Source organism: Stegodyphus dumicola, chromosome 9, assembly GCF_044657685.1.
Source record: "Stegodyphus dumicola isolate Sdum_Otavi_A_Nest chromosome 9, ASM4465768v1".
Classification (NCBI taxonomy): domain Eukaryota; kingdom Metazoa; phylum Arthropoda; class Arachnida; order Araneae; family Eresidae; genus Stegodyphus; species Stegodyphus dumicola.
The window spans coordinates 85680781-85700172 of record NC_140776.1 but is presented as its reverse complement, the minus strand read 5'-3'; the positions used below and the strand labels follow the sequence as shown (position 1 = coordinate 85700172).

The window sequence follows — 19392 nt, the reverse complement described above, 5'->3', positions numbered from 1 at the left end:
TGGTAATAACACTGTGTAGTTGAAACCAAGTGCGAGCGAAAGCAATTGGATGGAATTGGTAGATCTCTGAATCGATGGCGAATTTATAGAAAATATGTTAATGCTTTTGCTCTGTCAGAAGATGTTTTCATTGCGAATTTCAGATTGCCAAAATTTATAGTTATTTTAATTTGCGATGAACTGACAGAGTATTTGGAGCCACATTCAGAAAACAAGAACGTAATTTAATTTCTACTGAAAGAAACGTTATTTATACTATTCCTGAAATTATACATATAAATTGTAATTATATGCTTTAAAAATGTAGAAGATAATAAGTTTATCAAGTACACAAACCTTCTTCTTTTAATACAAATGTAGACATCCGATACGCTTCTACTCGATTTATGTACAGCAAGAATTACGTTTATTTTAAAATCTAACAGTTGAATATCTTACGAACAATACTGTGAACACAAAAAGGAATGTCGTTCATTATTACGCGCAATTCCCACTACTGTAAAATAAAAATTATAAAAATATAAAGTAGCTTTATAATATTTTTTCAGTAGCAGTACTACTACTAGTGTGATACTTTTAAAAATAAGTTTTAGCCCAGAAGGGCTATTAATTTCGTTTTGCCATTTTGTGGTGTTTCACGAGAAATGTTTCAAATTGTTGCCACCAAATATTATCTCACTGTATTGCATTTAAAGAAGTTAAATAATGAGGAATATGCCTAAATGTATGGATGTTTCTCGCACTGTGATAAAACAACGGTACCTAGAGCCATGAAATTTTGAATAACGTAATCTTCCATCCTAATATAGGCATTTGGAGATTCTTTTTAAATTATATATTATTGCTGTTGAATTGAATTTTATGGTTTGAGTGCGAAGAATGTGATATTTATTAAATAAAGATAACACGCAAAACGTTAAAAAAACGGCTAAAAAAAAAACGGCTTGAGAGTAATATAAAACCTGAAGACTTTCAGATTTTTTCCTTTTTTGTGTGTGTGTAATTTTATTACGATTTAAAACTGGTTTCTAAGGGAAACTGGCTCGTATACACGTTACACATGGGGAAAGACACGAAAACGCCGATGCGGCCAGCTCGTTCGCAGGATTCTAACTTCGGACCAAACTACCTGCGTTCAGCGACTTTACCGCTCGGCCGCTGGTGGGCTTATTAGCAGAATTATACTGCGTTACTACTGTAAAGAATTATTATTGAATTAATTATACTGCATTATTATCGTATGCTATAAAGTAACAATGCTGTAGGCCTGAGGGTTTGTTCATGGAATAGTACTTTTGTGATCTATTAGTATTAAAAAATCATTGTTTCTTTGCAAACTTAAAGTGTATATATATATATATATATATATATATATACTTTGGGTTTGCAATATGAAAAATATATATATATATATCTGATATGATCATATATATATACTTTTCATATTGCAATATAGTTCTGATATGAAAAGTATATATATATATATATATATATATATATATATATATATACTTTTCATATCAGAGTTTTCATTTTTATATTGTAAAAGAGATACTGATTGTTATTAATTTTCTATTTAATGCGTCGAAACGCGGGTTTGACTAGGAGGAGACCTACACTGATTATTTTTACTTTAGTACTTGCATTGTGAAAATAATATTACTATCTTTTAATTATTTTCACAGAATAAAATCTTTTGAGAAGGAAGAATATTTAAAATAAGCAGTTCTTATATATATATAAGAAATTAAAATAAAAACAATGTAATATTTAAAAAAAGTATTAGTAACTGTGTGACAAAAATTGCAATTAATCACATATACAGGATAGATTAGTATAATTTTGTGTATATATTTTATATTGAAAAAATATTTTTTTTATTTTTAGTTATAATGTTAATTATAGAATAAATTATTTAAAATAAACATTTTGATGTTTTGATGTTAACACATTTTGTTGCGTGTGTGATAGTTGAATGCAGCAGCAATCGGCATACTGTAATAGCGAATGAATTTTATTTCTTTTCCTGAAAGAAATAATTTTTATAGAAAAAAAAATAAGAAAAAGGAAGAAAAATTAAGAAAAAAATATTTTCTTTGTAATTTCTTACTTAAGGAAATATTTTTCTAATATTAACTGTAAAGTAAATTGCATGAAAGCAGTTTTAATGTAAGCATGGGAAAAAAAAAAAAAAAAAACTTATTTTGCTATTAGATTGTAATGCAAATTAATCGTATTATAAATTTAAATGATTAAAATTGTTTATTTCTAAAAAGATTTAAGTAAGCTTAATTCATTTGCTCTTATCTATTTACCGTTGCTTTCATGGTATCCCACATCACTCTTAGCCCTAAATTCCTGCGTTAACTTTCGCCTTAAAAAAATGGATTTTCCTTCACATAACACAGCAGCACATTCTGCTGTGTGTTGGTCATAATACTGTTGTGTGCCATTTTTTTCGAACTACAAATGCAGCGTGTGAGTTAGTGAAACAATGAAAGAATATTCCTAGAACTTCAGCCAGCGCGCGCTATAAATTTCGTCACTGGTCTGTGCTGCGATTGGTCTAAAGCTCCTTGAAGCTTTCTTCCCTTTCAGTAAAGTCAAATAAACCCACTCGCCCACTAACTGAGGACCACAGAATGGCTTTCTCCGATAAGTTGTGATGGCTGTCTATACCGGGTTTTTTTTTAATCAATATTGTTCGCTCAAGTTGTAGACAGATCCAGTGATCATAGAATAGGCGTCCGGATGAGATAATTAACGCATTGTTTCTGATTCATGATGTTTCTTTGCCAGCTAAAGGTATAATGTCTCTCTGCGTTATAATTAATTAGGGAAACGATACCTTGATTGCTCTACAGGGAAACGAATGAAAGAAGGGCAACCTGAAGAACAGGCGAAACAAGCTCAAGATGAGATTCGGCAAGCCTTAGCTATCTACCACCGGGAACTCACCTTACTGGCTGCTCAAGGAGCCCACCATCCTGATGCTTCATGCCATTCATGTCCGCTGCACAGAAGACCCGACTGTGGGATTCCTTACTGTAGAGACCAACCTCCTTGCTGTATGCCTCATCCTCAACAACAAAGTGCACATGAAGTAAGTGTACGTAGTTTATTTCTCCATATCGATTTTCATTTCCGCTTAGTTACTTATTTTTGTAAATTTTTTTCATGCGAAAAGTACTCCACGCTTAAATGAATAACGTTCAATAAAATCAGCATTACAATGTTCTTATATAAAATTAACACACAAAGAGTATACTTTTGCGTGCGTACGGGTTCGTTATGAAATGAATGCACAAGTCCGATGAAAAATGAACAAAAATTTATTATTATCACAACAAAAATGCTTAAATTTTCTGAAATTATCATGCAGTATTACAATATCTCACAGTAGTTATCTTTTAACTACTCAAATGTCCAATAGAACGTAATTCACAACAGCTAAAGAACGCTAATCCGCGAATTCGCTACAATCAACAACAGTAGTTTTCTAAACAACAACAAACTAAGCAACTACTACAAACTGAGATGTTTTCCTCCTTTTATAAGATTTTAAAATCACGCGCTAGAATTTTCCAGCATTTTCTCGAAATCAAAAAGAGATATTTATTTATTTAACGCACGCGCTCTTGTATTTTTAATTTTTCCGGCTTAGCTTTCTTTTAATATTCGTCACGCGCTGCACTGCGCGAGAAATAAAACCATTTAATTTATAATTGAACTAACATTAGCTTTTTAAATACGAAATTCGTAACACTGCTCCCTTCCCAAGGACTGCACGTCCCGGGCAGTACAATCCCTGGACAGGAAGCTAAACTTACAACTGTGGCATAAATGCAACTGAGGCATAAACATTACATTACAATATCAAACAATATAAACAATAAATGCAATAACTAACTTAAACAAATCAAATGCTATCAAATACTAAATACAAAACAAATACTAAATACAAATCAAATACTAAATACAAATCAAATACTAAATGCAAATCAAATACTAAATACAAATCAAATCAAATACACATTTATAAACAAAAATGACCATGGTCTGATACTATTTACAATTATTTACATTACGTACTATGGCCATAGTAATGAGCTAACCTGTCGTAATGAACGACTTTAGGTTTAGAGTTCGAAGACTTACGAATCCGAACCACGACGTCATTCAGTCTTTTTAGGACTGTATACGGGCCATCCCAAGGTGACTGTAATTTCGGACAAAGTCCTTTCCGTCGAGTCGGATTCCACAACCACACCTTGTCTCCTTCGTGGAACTGATGTTCAGTAGCTCTTGTGTCGTAGCGGGTCTTCATCTTCTCCGTCGCCAAGTTCACTCGCTCTCGTGCAAATTTGTGCATCACTTCAAACCGGGCCTGGAGATCTTGAATATATTCCTCAGACGATGAAGGAGCATCCGGAGGGCGGCCAAACAATAGATCACAAGGCAGACGAAGGTCACGACCGAAGAGCATCTGTGATGGAGAATAGCCGGTAGTCTCGTGGACAGCACTGCGGTAAGCCAGTAAAAAGAGTGGTAATTTCTTGTCCCAGTCCTGTTGGTTTCTGGAAACCACTAATGAGAGGTTATTAAGGATGGTTCGATTGAACCTCTCTACCATGCCGTCCGACTGGGGATGCAATGGCGTCGTTTGAGTTTTGTCAATGCCGAATAGTTTGCATAGTTCTTTGATTACTGCGAGGCAAAATTCCTTCCCTGATCGGAATGTAACTGAAGAGGCACTCCGAACCTGGAAATCCAGTGCTGTATCATTACCTCAGTTACTGTGACAGCCTCTTGATCAGGAATAGGATAAGCTTCAGGCCACTTGGTGAAGTAATCAATGACAACGAGTATGTATTTGTTGCCATCAGCAGTTCGTGGCAGAGGTCCCAGGATGTCAAAGGCGATACGTTCAAAAGGCGCCCCTACGTTGTAACGTTGCAGCTTGCCTCGGCTGCGTCTCCTCGGTCCTTTCCGACCTGCACAGGCATCGCAAGATCGGCACCACTTTTGCACGTCATCCTTTGCATTATTCCAGTAAAAGCGCTCACGAACTCTCTGCAAGGTCTTCATTATTCCAAAGTGACCTCCAGTAGGGGTGCTATGTAACTCTTTAAGGACATCAGGAATGCGGGATCTTGGAAGTATAAGTTGCCATCGGAACGTCTTCCCATCATCCGATTCGAATTTCCGGTATAAGATGCCGTTTCAAATGTGAAGTGAATCCCAGAGTGCCCAATATTGTTTGGTTGTAGGACTACAGATAGAAATGTCCTGCCAGGTAGGTTTTCTGTTTGATGAATCCATTAAATCAATTATGGGTTTAATGTCGCGGTCTTCCAGCTGGTCTTTCCTGACTTCATCATCACTCCACGGTTCTCGATCAGTCGATGATGATGTTGTAATTTGTCTTGCGACCGGAGTCAGCAGCTCGTATTTCGCTTCCACCTTGGAACAATATCGGCAGCTTTCTTGGCAAGGTCTTCTAGACAGGGCGTCGGCGTTTCCGTGTGATGATCCCTTAGGATGACGGATAGTGATGTCATATTCTTGGAGTCTCTGTATCCACCTGGCTATTTGACCCTCAGGATTCTTGAAATTTAAAAGCCAGGTCAATGATGCATGATCGGTGCGGAGCAGGAATTTTCTGCCGTATAGATAGTGATGGAACTGTTCTACAGCTTTGACTATGGCGAGCAACTCTTTCCTGGTGGCACAATAATTCCTCTCCGGTTTAGACAGGCACTTGCTCCAGTATGCCACTACACGTTCTTGGCCGTCTATTTCTTGGGACAAAACAGCACCAACACTTTCATTACTCTCGTCGGTGTCGAGAATAAATGGTCGGTCAAGCTGAGGATACGTCAGGATTGGAGCAGATGTTAAAGCCTCCTTTAAGTTGTTAAATGCATCCTCGCATTCTTTTGTCCACAAGAACTTCTGGTTGCTCTCTGTCAGCTTGTGTAGGGGTCTTGCGATGGAAGAAAAGTCCTTCACGAATTTCCTATAGTAGGTGCAAAGCCCTAGGAAGCTTCTCAGCTGATGGACATTTTCGGGACGTTTCCAGGATTTAACGCCTGATACCTTTTCAGGATCCGTGCGCACACCTTCTGCAAAGATGACATGTCCCAGGTAAGTCACTTCCTTTCGGAACAATTTGCATTTAGCGGGACTCAGCTTCAGATTGGCTTCTTTCAGTTTCTGAAGCACCTTCCTAAGATTTTCTAATGTTCTTCAAAACTCTTTCCGACGATGATGATGTCGTCCAGGTATATGAGGCAGGCTTCGTAGGAAAGGCCTTTCAAAACAGTTTCCATAAGACGTTCGAATGTTGCCGGCGCATTACACAGTCCAAACGGCATCACCTTGAATTGCCAAAGCCCTTGTCCCGTAGTAAATGCCGTCTTTTCTCGGTCTTCAGGCTGTATTTCTACCTGCCAATACCCACTCTTTAAATCAAGTGTTGAGAACCACTTGCTTCCAGAAAGAGTGTCTAGAATGTCGTCAATTCTAGGAAGAGGGTAACTGTCTTTCTTCGTAACCTCATTCAACCGGCGATAGTCGACGCAAAATCTTGTTGAGCCGTCTTTCTTTCTGACTAGGACGATGGGAGATGCCCATGGACTTACTGAAGGCTCGATGACATCGCGTTCTTCCATATCTTTTAACAGTGTTCGCACCTCTTCCTGTTTAGCAAACGGTAGACGTCTTGGATGTTGCTTGATCGGGGGATGATCACCGGTATCTATTCTATGTTGTATCAAACTAGTTCGACCCACGTCAGAAAACGAGCGGGAGAAAACAACTTGAAGATCTTTAACGACGCGATCGGCAGCATTCTTCTCTTCATCGTTTAATTGCGCATTCTGAAGTAACTCTGATGTAATGCTTTCTGAAGACACGGATTCTTGGATGTTACTCTTTCTTTCAACTGTGGTTACTGGAGTACATGTTGCAACCACTTCACCTTTCTTAATAACTCTCGCCTTCTCAGTTACATTGGCGACTCTCACCGGGATAACCGTTCTGGATAGGTCGACGAGTGTTGAGGCTACTAGTACTCCTTTTGGGCTATTACAGTTATTGGGATATTCTATGATGCCGTAGCGGAAATTTCTGTTTTCGGCTATGGATCCAGGAAGTAAAATTTCTGTTCTTGCCGGTATTGTGATATTGTCTTGTGCTATGATTTTATGGACAGATTTAACTTCATCATTGACTCCAAATAACGCTATGTCCTCAGATGTAGAATGCAATTCGTTCTCACCGGACACAGTCTGTAGGGTAACGCAGGGCGGCGTCCAGATAAGTTTGCTTCCCAATTGTTGAGCCAAATCTTTTCGGATGATGGTAACGTTGGCTCCTGTATCTATCGTCATATTGCAGGGAACTCCATTAATATGTCCTATTATGAAAAGTCCATTACTGCCGCCTCTCACTGCAGAAATCTGAAGCGCTTTAAACTGGGGCTTTTCATGATCTGGCAACCTCCGCCCCGCGAGATGGCCACTAATTAGTTTCCCTGCTGTTTGTTAGGAGCGGTCTTAGCATCCGTGCCCTGGGGTGTTCTGCAGTTTCGTCGTATGTGTCCTTCAGCACCGCAGTTCCAGCACTTTACGGTCGGTTTCTTGTCACCAATATTCTGTCTCAAGGCGTTCAGTTGTCTAGTTAAATCGTCTAGACGAGCAGTGACTTGATCCCCTGGCTCCTGGACTTGAGCAGCTCTGACTGGATGGCGGTCTCGACGGGTGGCTTGCTGGGCTGCCTCAAATTTCATGGCATACACTAAAGCGCTTTTCAGATCTTTAACATCCGCCATTTGCAGTGCTTTCTGTATTTCAGGGGTCCCGGATGCCATCGATGAAATATTGCAGGGACAGGATTTCCCTTGTTTCTGTCGGGCACTCCGAAAAGGCGTGATGTGACAGCCTTTCAACATCCGTGGCGAGCTCCTGAAGCGTTTCGGTGAGCTTCTGTTGACGAGATTTTAATTGGAGCCTGCTGTAGTCTTTTAAACATTTCTCGCCGAAGAGCAGCTCCAAAGCGCCGGATAGAGCTTCGAAATCTAGCCTTTGATTTTCGGGAAGCGTCTGCAGGATATCCGCTGCGTCTGCTCTCAGAGAAGCGGCGAGATGACAGGCCTTAGCTTGGGAATCCCATCCATTCGCATCCGCAACGATAGAAAATTGTGTCCTATACACCTGCCAGGAGGTCTTCCCATCATATGTAGATAGTTTCAGAACGGAACGAGCAGGCATCGATAAAAATTTGAAACCTTCAGAATTGTTTCCTACCGTCGCTATGCACTTCTTTAGGCTGTCAACTTCTTTGGCGACGGCAGCAGAAACCCTATCATCAATTTGTTGTTCTACGGCAGAAACTCTTTCTTCAATTTGTTGTTGGAAGGCCGAAACTCTTCCTTCGACTCGTTGCTCCACAGCCGACACTCTATCTTCTATTTCATCTTTGACAGAAGAAACCTTTTCTTCAATTTGCCCGACTTTATTTTCGACAACTCCTATTCTGTCTTCCATAGCCTCAAATTTAGTTTCTATTACGCAGGTTATTTCTCTTTTCATTTCGTCTTGACCTGCTTCAATCTTTTCTTGTACAGCTTTTATGTCTTCTTTAAAAGTTACTTGACCAGCTTCCAACTTTTCGTGAACGGCTTCCATTTCCTTTTTAACGGATCTCATCTCTCCTTTAACGGAATCTTGGCCCAATTTCATTTCTTCCTTAACGGATTCCTGGCCCAATTTCATTTCTTCCTTAACGGATTCCTGGCCCAATTTCATTTCTTCCTTAACGGAGTTGACGGCCCCTTCCATCTTTTCTTGGAAAGCAGCAAATGCAGTCATCATTTTCCTGAGTTGTTCTTCCATCGCTCTTGTTATTGGCATTCAAATCCCAATTCTGACACCAAAAATTGTTGCGTGCGTACGGGTTCGTTATGAAATGAATGCACAAGTCCGATGAAAAATGAACAAAAATTTATTATTATCACAACAAAAATGCTTAAATTTTCTCAAATTATCATGCAGTATTACAATATCTCACAGTAGTTATCTTTTAACTACTCAAATGTCCAATAGAACGTAATTCAAAACAGCTAAAGAACGCTAATCCGCGAATTCGCTACAATCAACAACAGTAATTTTCTAAACAACAACAAACTAAGCAACTACTACAAACTGAGATGTTTTCCTCCTTTTATAAGATTTTAAAATCACGCGCTAGAATTTTCCAGCATTTTCTCGAAATCAAAAAGAGATATTTATTTATTTAACGCACGCGCTCTTGTATTTTTAATTTTTCCGGCTTAGCTTTCTTTTAATATTCGTCACGCGCTGCACTGCGCGAGAAATAAAACCATTTAATTTATAATTGAACTAACATTAGCTTTTTAAATACCAAATTCGTAACAATACGTTATTTATATTTTACTGGAAATAATTTGTCGTATTTTTAAGTTTAGAAAAATCATAAAATAATGCATAATATTAATTTTACCTCTTGCCTTCTAAATGATTTCCTTTTCCAATTTTTTCAATAAAATGTTTTTCAATCTGTTCCACAATGTATAATGCCCAATAAAATAATATAAAAATTTTTAAATGAGCTTGCTGAAGACGTTAGACTTGCTTCAAAAAACGCATTGTTTAAAAAAAAATGTGCTCATTGTCTTAGTTTTCTGTAAAGTAGAAAAAAAAAAAAAAAAAAAAAAAGCTTTTAAGCCTTTTCTTCTATAATTTCTTGATGAAGTGTTAATTTGCAAACAAAAAATGCAGATATGAACAGAAAAATAGATTCATTTCTGAAGTTATGATTTTTTTGCATGGTCTATACTTTTATCCTTGAAATTACGAACCTTATAATGCACCGACATATGTTGCTGTTACTTTTTCAGTTTCTGTGGTATTAATATCTACTAGAAATTTAGTTCTTTATTAGCATCACAATTTTTTGTTAAAAGAGTTATTTCTTGCAGCATTCAAGTTTTTTCTCCTCCGATGCCATGAAAGTTTTATCACCTTATTCTGGCGCATCACCTCTCATCCCTTTACCTCCTGAGGGACAACAGACAACAAATTCCGAAGAATCTTCTCCTCTTCAAAGGATGCAATCTATTACCAATTCTTTGCTGAACCAGGCAGCAACGCCAAGTTTTAATACGTTGCCACAGCGGCCTATGAAAGCTGTACTACCTCCCATCACGCAACAGCAGTTCGACCATTATAACAATTTAAACACAGAAGACATAGTCAAGCGAGTAAGTATTTATTTTATTGTTTTTGATTGTTGCTTAAAGTGAGACTTGCGTATTAGTCTGCGTTTTTTATCTCATGCGCCAAAGCATGCGGTGCACTAAAGTTGAAGTAGGAAATTTTATTCTATGCAATGTATTACAGGATGTGCATACGCAAGTAAATGGAAATATAGTTGTGGTGATTTAAGTTTGTGAACAGTAAAATTCTTAATTTCGATTTTTCATTCGCTATTAAGTCACTTGTGTGTTACCTTACCTCATCTTAATCACGCTATAATAATAAAAATAAAAAATACAAATCTTGCCATTATTTAAAACATGAAAGGATAGTTAACTATGTTTCTCAACAAAATTGGTAAACAGAACTATTTTTTAAGATGACCGAAGATATTACGACGAAATTACAAGCGGGAATATGAAAAGATCACAATCATCCAAAAAAGTGCAAAATAAGCTAAAAACTAAGCCATCAAACATTCCCATATTAATGAAAAAATGGAAATAGCTATTCTAGCACTATTTTACAAATTAAAGCATAATGCGTTGTATAAATCATTACTTTAGAAAAGCCAGTAAATGTGTTGACTTCGTATAGAATTAAAAATATTTTACCCAAAATGCAATGATAAATTTTATTATTCACTACACAAATCCTTCTTTTAGGTGAAAGAACAGTTATCTCAGTACTCCATCAGTCAGCGGTTGTTCGGGGAGAGTGTCTTGGGACTGTCGCAGGGCTCCGTCTCCGACCTGCTGGCGAGACCCAAGCCCTGGCACATGCTTACACAAAAAGGCAGGGAACCATTTATCAGAATGAAAATGTTCCTGGAGGATGAGAACGCGGTTCACAAGTTGGTCGCTTCGCAGTACAAAATAGCCCCGGAGAGACTCATGCGAATGGGCGGCTATGGTGGCGTGCCGCTTCCTCCAGGTAAGCTGTTATTCGTCTGTTAATAAATAAGTCGCATTATGTAGAACACATAATGTGAGGTGATAATGTGTATCTCAAATTACGCATGTCATTTTCAAATTAATTTGAGTAATTTACTACAGCTGCCAATGGCTAACATTTAAATTTATTAATAAATTCAGTTCTGGAACGCAGTGATCATCTGCGCGATTTTATTTTTCATGATCTTTCTAATGGCTTTGATAATTATTGATTACGAGTAAGTCATCCATCCATAATAATCACAGTTCTGTTTTAGAACCAGCACTGCAATAAAGAAAGTACAAAAAAAAAAAAAAAAAAATACAGTTTAAATTAAAATTTATGAATGAAGACATTGCTATAAAACAGGTAGAATTTAGATAGCAGAAAATATTTTGCCATTTTATTGACATAATGTCCAAATATGTGCTGCTGTGTATGAAATAGTTCAGATTTTCAGTAATATCTGTTAAAAAGTTTTCTTTTTCATGATGTCAATCTAGATATGTTTATTAAATGAATTCGACAAGTTTAATTGTTTAAATTTTGGATGTTTTTAATTTAAAATTTATTATAGTTTTTATATTATTACTACGTCATTCGCATAGTAAAATTCACTTATTAAATCACTTATCATTTAATAAATAGAATCGTAAATCAACTTATCGATTTAATAAGTGTTAATGATAATGATCACTTATTAAATCTTAAAATTATTATCGTTTAATGATAATTATCGACACTTATTAAATCTCATCGTAAAAGTCACTTATTAAAGTGGCAAAGGAAGGTGGTGCAACTTTTCAAAAAGAAAGCTGAAAACCCTAAGTTTGTGGTTGTGAATGCGATGATTTTTATTGAAAAAAAATGTGCGACAAAAACCGAAGGAAATTCTTGAAAAAATAAAATGAATATTCGTTTAGAGTCGAACACAGGATATTTAATATGCTCATAGATATGCTAATCATTGAAATACAAACACGTATGGGGAAAATGCCTTAAGTCCTCATACCCCTTAGCTAAAGGAGATTAGGCAAATTTTAGTCAATCCTAACTGTGTGCGGCTCAATAGCATTTGAACGGTAAAATCACTGAACATGAAAATTCGATCCGGATTCAAATCCCTGCCTACGAACTGACTGCAGGAAAGTTTGTGTGGATTTTTCTATATGTAACTTGAATACGAAAGAGTTGCCCTAAAAAGTCATCCACGAGGCATTCCCTCCTTTCGGTCTTCTGTGCTTTAGCCTAACCTAATTCAGAGTCGAATTACTACCGACTTTTGAGTGTGTTCACCAGATGTAGAGAACAAGAGAAATGGAAAATAAATTGAAATTAAAATTTTACCTTCGACAAAACTCGAACACAATATTGCCGATAAGTCAAATAGATAGCCTGATCATTGCGCCATAAAACCACATGCAAGGAGTTCTTTAGTTTTTAGCCACTTTTTTCATCTCAATTAAAATTTGGATATTTTGGATTGCCATTGCTCTTATTCTACATTTTAGGCTCATCTACAGATTTAATACAATATAAACAATTAAAACTTCGTGACTTATTATATATTTACATATTTACATCTTCATTTATCTGTATATTTACATAAATAGAGATAGACAGATAAATGAAGATGTAAATGTATAATAAATCACGAAATTTTATATTATACTCATAATTAAAGTATATTGGTTTTTTTGTCTTCCCTTTTCCTTACTCCGAAATGCTCACAAAATTTTGACCATAGAGTGATGTCATTTTGATAAATGTCTTTGGTATTATCTAAAAAACGTTCACTAGTATTTCGTAATTAATTAATTATGAGAATTTTACTTTCTTTAGGATCCAATCGATTTAGTCCGGTGAGTTCAGCAGAGCCCACTTACCCATCTCATCGTCAGACACCAGTGAAACCATCTCATCCTTCATCTCCTCAACCTCCTTCAACACCAGAGAGTCCCTCGGCGCCCCTCACTGCCCATAGCCCATCAGGTAGCGCTGCGTTGCCTTCCAGTGGCAATCTTAAAGGCTCTGCAGTAGCTGGCCGAAGGGGAAGCCGTTGTTTGGCCCCTTATGTCCAACCCTCTGTCTATGAAATGGCAGCAGTGACCACCGATCTTGATACGCAGATCATTACAGCGAGGATTAAAGAAACACTCACCGTCCACAATATTGGGCAAAAGGTTTGTTTCGCTATATGTATAAATCAATTTTCTTTACATTTTTCTTTAAAAAAAAGTAATTCAATTTCCCAAATATTTATCTTTATATAAAAAGTACTTGTTCCCTTTCAACAAACTAAAAAATGCAGTTATTTAAAAGCATTAAATTTATAATAAAACGATAACTGTTTTAACTGTCTTCTCAAAAGATATAAAAAGTGCAAGGTTTTGAATAAAATGGCATAAGCATTTGTATCTAGTACAGCGATTTTTTTATTTAATGTTGTTTGAAGGAAAATACAATAAAAATTAGTATAACAGAAACAGTGGAAAAAAATAATATCGAATCTGCCATCCATCATTAAGTAATACTCTTGAATTTGGAAGGAAGAACCTTCATCTGGAGTTATTTTTTTAAATCAATATTTTTTCAATCTTTATTTGAGTTTGTTAAGAAGCTTATGCTGTTCATTTTTTGTTGGCCCACTCATGTCCAATCTTCGGCTTATGTTCATATTTATACCGAAGACTAATGTCTGATAAGGAGATATCGTTCATGTACACTACCCATTATATGGTGGAGTGATATAGATTCTGTAAATATTGCGAGGAAAAAAACTCTAAAATGTCTTTTCTCAAGTAATATAAGTAGCTGAATACAATGTAATAAATGCTTTTATTCAACAATACTACTTAGTACCTCCAGTACCGAAAATATTGTTGTTTAAATATCAGAAAGAAATGTCATCTGAAAAACTTCTACCTATTTTAAAGCAAAAAAAAAAGGAGTTCATCTGTTTTGAACTGTATAGGTCATTGGAACTGAATAATAAGAATAATTATTATAACTTATAACTTGTATGTATGTGAATTTAACTATTTAAAAATTCAGCAAAGTTCTATTATCATCATCGCAGCTAGTAAAAAGCAAGCACACTTGAAAGTACATGCAAGCATCATTTCCGTAAAAAAATGCTATAATTTTATAAAAATTACATTTGCTTCAAAAAGAAATATCTTTCCAGCTTTCATACCTGCAAATAATTGTATTTTTTATTCTCTTATTCAGAATCCGCTCTAACGTTTTCAGTGTCTTAGGCGAACATTGCACTTTCTTGTATAAATTAAGTAGTTCATTAATTCTAAGTGAAATATATTTTGATTTAAGTTTCGTTTCCAAGATAAACTTAGTTTGGTACCCTCCGAAAATCTGCACTTTAGGCGGCTGCGTACGTTGACTGAGCTTGGAATTAGTCCTGCCCTTAGCCAAGGTCGGCGCCAGAGCCAGTACAATTGCATCGGGCTACAGAATTTTGAATTCGCAGAATTCGTGCTTAGTGAAGAAAGCTTAGCGCCCGACTTGCCATTAGTACAGCAAAAGATAAAATTTAAGATAAATGATAAAAAAAGATTTGTAGTAATGTAAAATGAGCGTATGATAAATTTCCTTGAATAAACTAGACTTTGTTTACCTCCCCTAGCTTTTTGGAGAAGCCGTACTAGGTTTGTCCCAAGGTTCCGTGAGCGAACTTCTATCAAAGCCGAAGCCCTGGCATATGCTAAGCATTAAAGGAAGGGAACCTTTCATTAGAATGCAACTGTGGCTCAACGATCCCACAAATGTTGAGAAATTACAAGCTATCAAAACGGAAAGAAGAGAAGGTATTTTCATCTGTTTTTAATTAGTTTGCTTGAATGCATAATGGCTCTAATGCTTATAGTCGCCTGTAATATAAAATTTTCTAATGTTGAAGCTACAGCTTTCAACTTCAATAGGAATATTTTTAAAAATATTAGTGTTTGCTTTAAAAGAAGTTCTAAGGCGATTATAAAGCACATAAAATAAATAGATTTATACATATTTTCAGGTGCTAATGTGATATATGTTAAACATTTTATTAAGAAAGTTTAATTTTCAAGAAAAAATTTAAATTGTTTTAAATAATTAGCTTCTGATTTTAATTTTTAGTAATAAATTCATACTTAGAAAATATTAGAAATGTTTAGCACACTTAATATCATTTTAATTTATAAGTTTATAAAATTCATAGTCTCGTAAGTTGTAATTATTAGCATAATCAAAATTTGTTGTCTTCCATATTTCTAAAGAATCTGATAGTCTTTGGATAGCAATATGTAAACAAAACTGACACCCGCAGCTTAAAATAGATCAGAACGGAAATTCGTAAGAGTTTGTATCTCGAATTACAATTTTAGCTGCTAGGTATTCTAGAAATAAGAAGGAGTGCGAAGGGAGTTCGCGAGTATGTTCTTATCTGTAACAAGCACATAGCTCATTCATAAATCAAACATATTTTCTCGATGAAGAAAAATGGAACATGCATTCCTGTACATAACATAATGAGTGTAATACCGTGTGTTTTTAAAAGTGCTATAGAAAATGTATTTTTATATTAAAATAGATACTCTCGCAGTTTTGAAAGTACTTCAATATTCCCAAAACCAAAGATAAACTCTGATTCAAAATTTAAAGAAACTGTTGACGTAATTTTCGCTTTTAATTGTAATCATAAATGAAAGTAATTCGTTTGCGCTATTTTTTCACTTGCTCATATGACTGCATTTCAATACTTACTATAAAAAATTTCTAAAGGAAAATTTTTGACCAAAACATACGAAAATTAGGAAATTATTTGCTGATTTTTGCACAGAGTGTTGGCCTAAAAAACTAGTATTAAAACTTCTAACAACGGAAATAAACAGATTAATTCATCCACAAGAAAAAAAAATTATTTTTCACATTCACTTTCTAAATATATACATTATTTCATGATTTGCTTCTGCATTGTTTTGAGGATTTCACAGCAAATACACTTCCTACTGCTGAAATAATAAACAGCATATCCTTATAAGTCATTTTTTACAGGAAATTTTCAAGTGATGAGTATTTTTAATATGATATTCCATTATAGAATTTAATTTAACATTCCGTATTTCTATTCTTTATTTTTAAACAGAAGTTTTTTATAACCTGGCTAAGTAAGGTTTTCGCATTAAAAAAAGAAAATAATAACTTCATGCCTTATTTTAGTTGCTTATAAAATGGGAATAACCTTTTCTTGACTGTTCACATATTTATAGTTCCATGAAAGATTGTATACCTCATATTTCTCGTCGATCGAAATGCTTTTGTCGGATTTATTCAGTCACCTAAAATAGCTGTCATAGAAAAGAAAAACATATATAATAATTTTAATGAATTCAACTAGTGTAATTTCCCAAAATATCTGTAATTAGATATCTCATGATTTAAATGCCTTTTATTTAAATCAATTAAATTGAAAAGTAGAAAAGATATTCTTAAAAACTGCGTTTATTACTTAAAATCGTTTGTAAGTTGATAGTTTAAATTTGAAAATTAAATATCTTACACTTGCAACTGAACGCAACACGCTGGTGCGTACAAGATAATACTATTTTATTTTCGGGTAGTGGCAATTTGCTTTTAAATAGCCGAGTTTGTTGTTGTAACTGAAACTGAAATCCTGAAGACCCTACTAAACAAGGAGCAACTTATCGCTACATCTTAAACAGCTCACAAAATACAGAAGAAAATTAAAATAATTTTTTTTATTTAATCTTACATTTAACGGAACAGGCACAACTTGTGGTACAGACTAAATCTCCACTACTTGTAAGTACTTAAATAAGCATAACAAAAATTAAATTTAGTTGCAGATAACGTAGGCGGAAACTACATACGAAACAGACTAAATTAAGCTGGCTCAGATAATTACCAGTGCGTATTTTAATACATCGGCTAGCAAGAACACTAAGGCCGGAATATAATTTTAAGCGGAGATGGCGAGAATAACTAATAGCAAAATGTGATTAAATATTCTAAACATTTCAAAACCCTCAATTTAAATAATCACCCACCTAATTTGCATTTTGTTGAGAAATATAGAAAGAAGAAGTTATAGTAAGGATCTAAATCATAATAACTGGTTAATTGGACTAAAATATTTTATAAACTATAGTACATTTTGCTAAATGGCAACAGTCTGGAATGGAGGAGATAAAAATATTTTATTTCAAACAATTTTGACACTGCTAATTTTCATATCGCTGAGTTTATTAATCAAACATTCATTAAATTCTCAAAAGTATAAAGTAAATAAAAAATCCCTTTTGGGTTGCAATCGGCCGCACCAAAAATATATAAATACATACATAAATATATATATATATATATATATATTGCAAAATTATCAACAATTTAAAATTGTTTAAATGCTACTAATCCTAACGAAGCAGCAGTTTATTTACATTTGAAACTTTAGTAGAATAGGGAATTAAGTCAGTTTCTGACGTTCACTGTCTTTTTGTCAAGTGGGACCTAAAGTAAATATTCAATTTTGTGCACCGGAAAATCTGTCTTCTTCCTCGCCGGCCAAATTGCTTGTTTCTGAGTTGAAACTCTAATTTTAATTGTAAAATTTTTTTAAACTATTTTAACTATATTTGATGTTTTATGTGTTTCTGTATTTTACAATTTTTAATGAAGATATTTTCAGTTTTTATGTATTTTTGCCTTGGCGCTAAATGAGAACCGAAATAATTGAATGAGGAATACATCTCTAATGAAATTCGAGGAAATCGGTTTAAATCAAACGCAGCAAAATTGTGTATAATTTAATAGGCCGAACAAAGAAGTCATGTGGTGTTCATATCAGATTTTTTTAATTTTTCTATTCTCATTACCTTGCAATTTACAGCGTCACGCGTTCGCACGTTCAATTCGTTAGAGAATCGGGGGCTTACTAGTTGGTTATAATAGCCACAAAGGGTTCAACACAATATTCAGTTAGTCGTACCTTCTAGATTAACTAAATTAATATGAGAATAAGATTAAATTAAAATCTTTATGAGCTTTTTCCTAGCTAACTTTGATTCTCTCTCTCTATGATAATAAATAATTTCGACAATGGGTCAGAGAAATGCCATATTTCTTCGATTTGAAGGCATATATTTTCCTTGTTTAAGCGTAAAGAAGAGCAAAAAGGTATCTTAAAATCCAAGAGAGATTGCAGATTTTGGCATAGTTCTAAATATTTGGAAACAATATTTTTTCCAGTTTTTTAATTTAAATTGAACTATTATTGTTGCTAATAAATTGAAGATGATTATTAAAAAATATTTACCAGAGGAATTTTAAGGGTTATTGCCTTTATTTTTCTTTTCTGAAAACCTGAGTCTTGTTTTGTTTGTTTGTTTGTTTTTTTGTTGGTTAACTGGAATAAAGTGCATTCTGCAATTAGGGAAGTTTTCACATCAAAGAAATGAGATGACAAATTTCAGTTTTTCAAGTATTGATTAATCATCTTATTTATACTATGGAAAACAGAATTAATAGGTGTAAATGTCGTTATATTTTTTTCGATCGTGTAGTTATTTCAAATGGTTAGCGTAAAAACGCGTAAAAAAAATAAACAGCTTAAAAACGAGACGCGGCATGACAGAAAACGATCAGGAACGTATAATTTTACAATGTTACGACCAAAATAGCAGACTAAAACTTTTTTGTGAAACCATAAGCAGATTTGCTTTTTCTGTAGTTCGATTACATGCCTCAAATTATGCCCAAGTACCAGATTTTGAAAAAATCATCCATGCAATTTTGCGATTATACGCGTTTAAAATTCCGCTCTAATTTTTAGTTTGAGTCAAAAATAATGTCAGTTGACGAACCATCAATTAATGCTCCATCTTTTTCTTCAGTGTATGAGAGTTACATAATTTTAATCTTTTTCATAATTTCTGTTCATCATTTTTTACTTTAATCACGATATATACCGTACTCTCGCGTATATAAGCCGTACCCTTAATTTTTATCTTATAAAGTTTGACTTTCTTTAGAGGCTTAATTAATATCAAACTCCCAACAAACGTTAAGCGAATTATCGCTGTGTCTGAAATGAATTACAGAGGCTTGAAAAGGTTTAAACACAAACTTTTTTATTTCACAAAACTTAGAACATAAACACACTTCTCGT

The 19392-nt window shown here is 34.6% G+C and overlaps 1 protein-coding gene across 5 annotated transcripts in view; it reads left to right on the top strand.

Annotated features, from left to right (window-relative positions):
* LOC118195792 (homeobox protein cut-like) overlaps window positions 1-19392 on the top strand; it is a 354176-nt gene that overhangs the window by 325611 nt on the left and 9173 nt on the right. For 2 of the 5 annotated variants that reach the window (XM_085823711.1, XM_085823715.1), the window contains 5 exons: window positions 2838-3109; window positions 10004-10285; window positions 10946-11213; window positions 13056-13396; window positions 14857-15037. In XM_085823711.1, coding sequence (XP_085679837.1) covers window positions 2838-3109; window positions 10004-10285; window positions 10946-11213; window positions 13056-13396; window positions 14857-15037 — 1344 coding nt within the window. The remainder of the gene's footprint in view (window positions 1-2837; window positions 3110-10003; window positions 10286-10945; window positions 11214-13055; window positions 13397-14856; window positions 15038-19392) is intronic. The other 3 variants (XM_085823714.1, XM_085823713.1, XM_085823712.1) reach the window with 3 other exon arrangements.